The 9,512-nt window shown below is 34.6% G+C and overlaps 2 protein-coding genes across 4 annotated transcripts; one reads left to right on the top strand and one right to left on the bottom strand.

Annotated features, from left to right (window-relative positions):
- Positions 1-238: 238 nt before the first annotated feature.
- LOC149944049 (uncharacterized protein KIAA0513) lies at positions 239-3,599 on the bottom strand. Of its 2 annotated transcripts, none has more exons than XM_090174433.1 (7): positions 3,489-3,599; positions 2,113-2,988; positions 1,901-2,045; positions 1,672-1,816; positions 1,528-1,608; positions 797-891; positions 239-735 (listed from the first exon to the last, which is right to left on the bottom strand). In XM_090174433.1, exons 2-7 carry the CDS (start codon positions 2,914-2,916, stop codon positions 677-679), a joined length of 1,329 nt encoding a protein of 442 aa, XP_090030559.1. In that variant the 5' UTR covers positions 2,917-2,988; positions 3,489-3,599; the 3' UTR covers positions 239-676. The 2 variants fall into 2 exon arrangements, with proteins under 2 accessions (XP_090030559.1, XP_090030558.1); XM_090174432.1 differs by having other exon boundaries at positions 2,113-2,973; positions 3,386-3,594.
- Positions 3,466-9,463, top strand: LOC149944048 (nibrin-like). 2 transcript variants are annotated; one of them, XM_090174430.1, is made up of 14 exons: positions 3,466-3,701; positions 3,795-4,010; positions 4,080-4,213; positions 4,537-4,709; positions 4,771-5,034; positions 5,112-5,229; positions 5,382-5,566; positions 5,628-5,719; positions 5,796-5,892; positions 6,671-6,740; positions 6,801-6,978; positions 7,052-7,617; positions 9,109-9,308; positions 9,374-9,463. In XM_090174430.1, the coding sequence occupies exons 2-14, from the start codon at positions 3,980-3,982 to the stop codon at positions 9,381-9,383; spliced, it is 2,118 nt and encodes a 705-aa protein (XP_090030556.1). In that variant the 5' UTR covers positions 3,466-3,701; positions 3,795-3,979; the 3' UTR covers positions 9,384-9,463. The 2 variants fall into 2 exon arrangements, with proteins under 2 accessions (XP_090030556.1, XP_090030557.1); XM_090174431.1 differs by having other exon boundaries at positions 3,469-3,701; positions 6,810-6,978.
- The last annotated feature ends 49 nt before the right edge of the window (positions 9,464-9,512 follow it).

Here is a 9,512-nt window from a genome sequence, read left to right as displayed (position 1 = left end):
CGTTGGAATTTTGAGGGCGGGGCTACACAATCACCTGTTTTAGTAAACGAACACAAATGCGTAAGTCACGTGACGGAAGAGGAGGCGCTACATGAAATTCCAGACGAATTTTTCAAAGGTTTTGTGGACCTTTAAATAAATATCACACAAATTTTGAAATATGAACATTGAACACATCAGTTTATTTAAATTCTATTTAACTCAAATAACAAATAAATAATGTTTTATGCCTAACATTACAGTATAATTGAAATATTTTTTTTAATTTAATTTGGAAGGAACTTGGGTCTGATATGAGTTTTTGAATTAAAAAATTACAATTGTTAACCTATTTTAAAATAATGCATTACCAGCATTATGCAATTCATTAAGCTCTTTACAAAATAATGTTTATATAATGAAAGGGGTTATTTGCTTGCAGTTGATTATACACAGCAGAAGATTAATATTCCTTTCAAGAGATTCATTTTGGCCTACCACAGGATTTTAAGTATCAAAATACATTGAATTTGTATAAATATTACAAATATACAGGTATTGCTTATATAGTGGACTTATACAGTGGCTATAGTTTAGTAAGAGAAGAAAATGCCCTTTTTTAAACAAGTGACTAGAAATTTATACGGAGGCAAAAGATGGTGTTGAAGATTACCTCGTGCTTATGATTACAAGTAGCTTAGGATGTCACATCGCTGTACATACGGTCGAGATTTTCTTTCAGCAAAGAAACTTGTTCTTAATTTGGAAAAAATTATGTTAAATTTGGAAAATATTGATATTATGGGTAATATATTACCTTTTGGCAAATTTGCAATGACACATTGCTTCCGAAGAAATTCATTGCATAGATCTCGACTGATACCAAAAGCGTGCATGTTACAAGTGAAGGTCCTGTGATTTGAAAGTATTTAAATTATTTCATCATATTTTGGAACTTCAAAATTATAACACTTTTATTTATAATAAATATTAATTTATTTTTCAATTGAAAATTATATTTCATAATTTTTAACTGATTTAATATTTTATTTAACACCAATATAATATTTTATTTAAAACTGATTGATTTAATATTTTTTAAAACTGATTTAATATTTTTTTTAAAACTGATTTAATATTTTTTTTAAAACTGATTTAATATTTTATTTAAAACTGATTTAATATTTTTTTTAAAACTGATTTAATATTTTATTTAAAACTGATTTAATATTTTATTTATAACCGATTTAATTATTTAAAACTGATTTAATATTTTATTTATAACTGATTTAATATTTTATTTATAACTGATTTAATATTTTATTTAAAACTGATTTAATATTTTATTTATAACCAATTTAATTATTTAAAATTGATTTAATATTTTATTTATAACTGATTTAATATTTTATTTATAACTGATTTAATATTTTATTTATAACTGATTTAATATTTTATTTAAAACTGATTTAATATTTCAATTCATATTTAATATTTTAATGTCAACTATGTATATTAATATAATAAAGTAATATATGATTAACTTACCCTAATTGACCAAAAGTGATATTTTCTTGAAATTTACGTTCATCTGAACGTTCTTCAAATCCATAACCATTGAAATCATGGCTATAATTTCAAAAGATGGATTATATAATACGAAACAGAAGTTGGGGAATATTTTTTATTTACGTTGTTGGTATAGTACGATGGGCTCTTTCACATTGTACTGCATCAAAAAAAGCAGCATTCCAAAATCTGAGAGATTTCCAAATAGGTTGCTGTTTGAGGTACATGTAAGGGTATTGTTTCCGAATGGGTTGACCTTCTTTTGTGACTGCAATGTTAGTTTATTTAGACGCTACTACTTTATATGGGTCACGAACTCGTACTCATTGTAAAAAATTCTGCCGGTACATACCTTCGTTATAAAATGTGAAACACATGTTCATGAGTGATTTGGCTGGGGAAAAGTCATCGGCTTCGGCACATTCAAATAATATTATTGCAAAGTATTGGACTAGACTGTAGAAGGTGGACTCTTTGACTTTCTTATGGGATACTCTCTTTAATAAATAAATTTCCATTTTAATTTGGAATTTAAATTCAGAATGAGACTATAAAAATGCTTACCTGAGCATTGACGTATCTAGCAAACCACAGGCGCCCCATTTCTTGTTGGCTATATCTTCCAAATTGAGCTTTCTCTTCGTAAGTTACGGAGGCACTATGTTTGAATATATTATCAACAAATTTCTTCATGAAATCTCTAGCTTCCACACTAGCTTCATCTCCTTGGCTGTCAGTACTTGAACTTGAATTCCAGGAATGTATGGAACTTTCAGATTCTGACCTGTTCATTTCTACCCCTTCTGCTAAAGATTCTACATCAGAGGAGTCTAGACTGGTGCTAGGTCCACCGGTGTCAGTTTCACTCCCACCAATTCCCACTGATTCTGAATGACGGAAAACAGAAAATGGGTCTGTTTTCTTTTCATTTTCCTGGGAAAATGCACTGCTGTTGTATCCATTGCTGTTGCCACTATCATTTGTTCCCAGTGAATCTTGCGAGGAATCTCGTCGGTCTTTGGATTTGATAACGATGTTTTCATCTACTTCAGGTTGCCCGTAGATGGATCTATCTTTTCGTCCTGTTTTGACTTTGTGCCTTTGAGCATAGTTTTGGCTATCTGTGACAAACTGACTGACTCTCTTAGTTCGAAATGCTTTTTCTTGTTGGCTTGACAGTGTATCCGCTTTTCGATTGAAAGGAGGTGATCTTTGTGAGTCAATATCACTTCTTAAAGAGGATGTAGGATCTATCACATCTAGACTTAGATTTAAAGCCGCTTCCAATTTTGAAGAAATTCCATTCCATAGACTATAATTAGTCCCCAGCACAGAGCTCAGAAAACTAGGCGATTTGTTGGAGCTCATTGAAGAATTTTTTAACCCAGATAAGTTTTATTTCTGTAGGAGCATATTTATTATAGCCTGTAATAAAACTGGGTCAGTAATCTTGACATGCAAAAACTTTGGATTACAATTTTTGTAATAAAAATTCGTTATTGCGCATGAAACATTTTGAGGACTTGTGTGTACTTTATCCGGCGTCAGTATGTACTATATAGTTTAATACACCTGACATTCAATATGAATTTTTTCCCCTGTGCTTCAACTTGAACTAATTTGGTCAAAGCTTGGGAGTATTGCATTACTACTACATGTATCAAACGTGAAAACGCAGGTGGTTTAAAAGCGTAGGCCTTTACTCTTCTGAAGTGTTTATGATATTGAAGCATAGATAAAAAGACAACACGTTTACAATTTTAGGTCTAATTTTTAAAGCTATAAACTTAAAAAGAGTGGAAGTAAAACAGTGCATGCTTAAATTTCGAAATCAAACCTTTTCATTTCAATTTTGATTTATTTGTAAAAACACGTTTGACAATTAGGCTAATAAGGGCTTAATGGTGAATGATGGTTGCTTCATAACCCGGCATTTTAAGCCGACCTTTTCTCTGGCTTGGCTTTACGTCTGTATTGGTCTGTTTCCGCCCCTCCTCCGGCCGGCGTACGAATGAACCGGAAGAGGTGTGTGAGAAATACCTTTACGCCGGACATAAACAACTACTTTTCTTATAGTCTATCCTTAAACCTATTATATCAAGGTCAATGTGTGATTGAAGCAACTTTTATCCCCTTTCTGTCTCATAATACACGTGGGTCCTTTTGAGTTTGGCATACCACGAAATAAAATTTCCGTACTTTCATAAATTTATTTAATTAATTAAATATTCTTCTAAACCAATTAGGTTGTGTTGAGATGGTTGAGATTGAGATTCTAGAGACGTTTTCAAATATTTGGCGGGCTATTGGCAGTACTGCATCAGTGCATCAGAGTTGTGCAAGAGCAGAGCAGGAACGACCGAAGTCACCGAACGACGTTGATTTTATAACCTTTGAACTTCGCTAAGTTTATCCAAAGAAAAGTGCAACAATGAGCTGGAAGCTTGAACACCATTCGGATGGTAAATTAACAAACATTCTAATCAAATGTCATAGTCATTGATTTGTCTTTACCATTTTTTTTTAAATAGGGTCAGTATTATTTTTGACAACCGAACAAGAATTCATTGTTGGTAGGAGAGGTAGTGATTTTGTTATTGAGAACAATTCAGGAATTAGTCGAAAACACGCTTCTATAAGTGTTTCATTCCAAGATGAAAATATTGTAAGTTTAAATTTACTGTATCATTTCAATAGATCTTAAAAGAAATTGATTTGAAAAAATTCAACGGTTATATTGTGTAAATTGGCGCGTGCTTGCTCGGAAGGGATAATCTTATTGGCTAAGACAAATGCGGATAAATATTGCTAAGCCCACGTGATTCTATTTTATTATCAGAATAAATAATTACACGTGCGACGAAAAAATGGGCGATATCATCGAGATTCACGCGTTTTTAATTTAAAAACCCTTCCTTTTGACGGTTTTTATTTTGGAGTGAATAATTTCTTTTAGCGTCTATTGGCATTTGAACTTTTATTTTTCAGAAAAATCCAAATCGGATTCCAATTGTTAAGCTTGTAGATTTAAAGTCCAAATATGGAACGTATCACAATAATCAGAGCTCTACCATTCCTATTGGTGGTGTGGTTCTTAAACATGGAGATGTGGTTTTGTTTGGTCCAGATTCAAATGCCGCGGGTACTCCTAGCAAATTTAGGTAAAGCACTTTGATTATCATCCTTGGTGGAACAAAGCTTTATGGATTGAGGTTATTTCAGAGTTGTTTACACACCTGTGATTGTTACTACCTCATGCCTGGAACAAGCTGAAAAAAGGGCACTAATTCAGAATTTGAGAAAAATTGGAGGGCATTGTGTCAGTGAATGGAAATCCATTTGTACTCACGTGGTTATGAATGAAGTCAAAGTCACAATAAAAGCTGCATGTGCCTTGGTATCCTCAAAACCACTGGTTACACCAAATTTTTTTGTTGACTTTTTGTCACAAATTGTAAAGAAAGAACCTTTGCCAGATCCTGAAAAGTAAATCCATTTCCATTTTGAAGTTATTAAAGATATAAATGTTGTTCGTTACTTAAAATATATTTATATTTAAATAGCTATATTCCTGCCTCAGGCGAGACTTCGTTACTTGTAGATGATGTTTCTTTTAATGTTAATAATGCAAGAGCCAGTGTATTTAAGGACAAAACATTTCTATTCCTTCTGGCAGATCAGGTAGATCATTGGAGTATTTGTATTGATAGTGCCGTAACTGAGGTCTCGCAAGTTATGCCACCAAAAATAAATGGGCAGGGAATTTGCAAGGAGATTATATACGGCACTGCTTTATTTGTAATTTTCATTGTTAATTCATAACTATTATTTAGCACAAGAAAATGGACTCTTTGCTAACCATGGGAGGTGCTAAAACCATTCTTGTTGACAAACTTCCTTTTAAAAAGCACAGACAGTTAATGCTACAAGAAAATGTTTGCGTTATTAAGAATTCTGCCCAAATAACCAGCAGTGAAATACAGAACCTATTTGATGAAATTGATGAATTCTTAAAAGAGTATATACCTTAATTTTTGAGTTATTTTGAGGTTTGTGGTTTCCTAACAGCATTAATTTAGGCATAGTAAGAGGTTGATTCCTGAATCTGACATTGGATTGGCAGTTGTTCATTGTTCAACTGAAACTTACGCAAATCCATCATTTCATCCAGGTATTTTGTCACTGGGTTGTTTATGTTACTTAAATTTTGCACTGTATTTTTTCCTAGTAATAAATATCCAATTCAGGTAATTCCATTTCAAGTCCAGTTAAAGTCCACTCCCAGTCAGTGAATGAAAGTGCGTCGGCTTACGCCACTGATTCAGTTCGATCAGAAGTTCTTTGGTAAGTAAAATTTTAATTGGGCATGTGCAAGCCTTGATTTTTGCGTTCACTTTGCGAGTATCAAGCCGAGCTTTCAGGCTTAGCTTAAAAAGGGGGTTTCCAGTACTCTAATAATTAGGCTTAGCTCTATAAGGAGGGGTTTCGAGTACTCTATGATAGATTTAGCTTAAAAAGGCTCTGAATAATTGTATTTATTAAGTATAACATTTTTCCAAAATAAAACTAGATTTATTGACCAGCCATATTTGTGAAGTTTATATTAATAACTGGCCATACAAGGGATTACAACAAGAAAATAGTAGACTGATAAATTGCCAAACAACTGACAATAAACAGCTAGGGTACCCCATGGGCCAATAAAAGATGAATATCTTCTTTTATTGGCCCATGGGCACCCTATGTTATATAACTTATGGTTTTGGTTTCATTTTATACATTTAAAATTAGTGACCAATCAGAAACAACTAGGACTTGTACCTCACCCAATAAGAGATCTTAAGGCGGGACCAAACTCACCAAAGGGATTTTTTTAGTAGCTTTTCCCGCCATTTTTAAAATCGCGAGTAGTGCCTTGCTAAGAATAATAGTTTGAGTACTCGTAAGTTAAGCCTAGGCCTTGATTTGAGGCTTGAACCATTTTTGAGCTTTTCAACTATGGCTTTTCGAGCTTCGACTCGAAGCTGGATCGAGAACTCGAACGAAATCGAGTACTCGCACATGCCTAATTTTAATTGATCAAATCAGTCTTTGAATGATCCAACCAATGTTTTATTTTAAGTAATACTGGTAGGAAATCCACTTCCGGAAGATCAATTACTACCATTCCAGAAACAATTTTTAGTAATCAAGTACATAATATCTATAGATATTTTTTCAAATTGTGAAGGTTATAAACTTATAATGTTAAGCTTTTGCAGTCCATTAATGTCCCCTCAGTCTCCACTTCTATGAAAATGGATCCTCCACCCCCACCAAAACCATCCACAAGTAAACGGCAAAGGGAAGAGGATGCAGAGACTATAAAGCCACGAGAAAAATTGCCTAGATTTGACGTGTCATCCATTGTAGCTGAAACGCTCGAAACCGGTATTTTGAAGATCTTTATTTTAAATTTAGTTTAATAAATTAAAGAGTTTTCAATAATTTCTGGAGTATTAAGATGTTTCAGATTTTCCAACCACTGTAAAGATAGAACCACCTTCCTTGGAAATATCGGGTGTTGTTCCTGATTCAATGCCAGATACAGTTCCTATCGATACTGATACAAAATCAGAAGATAATGACCAAGGAGAAACCCAACCAATTTCACCCTCTGCTTTTGATTCTGAATTTGATTTTGATGAAGAAGAAATTCCGTCAAAGAGGGGAAAATATGAAACTGACGTAACACTTAGAGCTGAGTCCAAAATGGAAGTTCAAGAATCTGTAAATACTCCCAAAGTGCCAAAAAGCACTTCAAAGGCTGTAGATGTACCAGTGGAACCTAAAACAAGTGTCACATGTGAAAAGGTTCCTGTGATATCTGGGTTTATTGTGAAACAATTAAAGGATTCCAATTCCAATTCCAATTTTGATGAAGTGGACGAATATGGTGAACGAATTCAAATTAACCTTCTCGGCACAAAGTTTGCATCATTAGTGGTTCGTAAACCCAGAGCAACTAGGGTCAATGTTACTATAACCGCTGAGGGGTCTTTGGTGAAAAATTTCAAAAAATTTAAGAAAGTATGTATGACATTTAATAAGTGTTAATAGAAAACAAAACCAATTTTTTTGGCATGTGCGAGTACTCGATCTAGCTAAATTAAAAAGCTCGAAAATGGTGTGGGAAAATTCAGTCCGCTCGTCCACCGGATAAATCAGAGCGAGATATGTGTAACGGCCACGCCAACGGGGGGGGGGGGGGGGGATACGTGGGGACAGGGGGGACACACCCGTGGCGGAAGTATTCCGACCATCCGTTGGGGTTGGGGGATCGGTGCTCGTCCTCAGCAGTAGCGGCGCTAAGGTTTTTTCACAAGTGGGCTAATTATTTTGTGGCCCCTAAGAATTTGGTGGCCCTTACAACTTTAGTGACCCCTTATAAATTTTCCAGGAAGCGAGAAGAGCAAGGTCGTTTTATTGTTGCGGCTCTCGTCCCATTTACTGGACCCCCTACTGCTTGTAGCCGACCTGGAGGGGACACGTACATGCCCCGGGTATTTCCCTAAACTCCTTTAAGCCCCTTTCTTTTGTTTCTATCGTTCATTCAACTTTCTCTCAATTTCTGCCTCCTTCCTCTATATCTGTTTATGGTCTACTCTCTTCTTGAGTAAACGAATTATTTTGAAAGATTTTTTTCCAGTAAAACGTTTCTTAGCAATAAAACAAATTTCTAGAGATTAAGAAGATTCATAAATTCAAATATGTGGCCTCTTAATTATAAATATATGGCCCTTTTAATAAAAATGTTGCCCCTCTCAGAAATGCAGGGGGGCTAAAGCCCACCTCAGCCCACCCTTAGCGCCGCTACTGGTCCTCAGATGGCCATCAACAAACTGCCTCCCAGACGCAAGGGATTACAGGAGTACGCCACTACACCCGGCAACTATTATTCTTACCAAGGCACTACTTGTGAGCTTTAAAAAATGGCCGGAAAAGCTACAAAAAAATTTCCTTTGGTCCCACTTTAAGATCTCATTGGGTGAGGTACAAGTCCTATTGGTTTCTGATTGGTCACTGATTTTAAATGTACAAAACGAAACCAAATGATTTCCCTAGCTGTTGATTGTCAGTTGTTTAGTGGTTCATCAGTCCCCTAGTTATTAATTTAGACTTCTCAAATATGGCTTCAAATAAACGTTAAAGCTCTGGCAGTAAATAGCCTAATTATTTGAGTACTAGAAACCCCCCTTTTTAAGCTAGGTCTAATTATTCGAGTACTAGAAACCCCCTTTTTTAAGCTAAGCCTAAAAGCTCGAAAGCTAGATAAAATTTTAAAACTCTGACTCAATTGACGGATTTTGAAATGACCTTTTAGCGCGACACTACAGGTACATGTCTTGGGCACACAGCCTTCTTTGCGTGCTTTTTTGACCATAACATGTAGAGGTATTTTCACGCGCAAAATGAATTTTAAAAGCCGTCAATACTTGAAAAGACAAGCTCGGCTTGAAACTCCAAAATCAAGGCTCGCACATGTCTGCAATTGTTTTATGCGTCTTAATGAAATTGAAGGTACCTCATGCTGGAGCCAATCGTGTACCTCACATTATTGGAGCTGATCAGATGAAACCATTCACTGCTAATGTTGCCAGACCAGTGGAAGAATTCCTCTTGGGAAACGGAGGAATGGGAGATTGGCTAAATGATGTTCCGGATGTAGCCCAAGCAGGCCCTGTTCCAGAAGTTCAAGGAACCATAAATGATAGTGAAGAGTAAGTATTGAATGTTATTATGATAACAAGAAATAGACGATTCTTAATATTATTTTACATTTAAGTTGGATTTAAGTTCTAATCCATAACTACCTGCCTGGCCAAAAACTCTAAGCCTGTATATTTTTGTTAATAAAGTTTTGAACTTTTATTATTTGTTTAGCTAATTTTTATTGAAATAACATTACAATAACACTGTTTAGT

This window comes from Leiobunum rupestre, chromosome 5 (genome assembly GCF_980474605.1).
Source record: "Leiobunum rupestre chromosome 5, qqLeiRupe1.1.hap1, whole genome shotgun sequence".
Classification (NCBI taxonomy): Eukaryota; Metazoa; Arthropoda; class Arachnida; order Opiliones; family Sclerosomatidae; genus Leiobunum; species Leiobunum rupestre.
The sequence above is the reverse complement of the archived record's forward strand: the minus strand, read 5'-3'. Positions and strand labels throughout refer to the sequence as shown.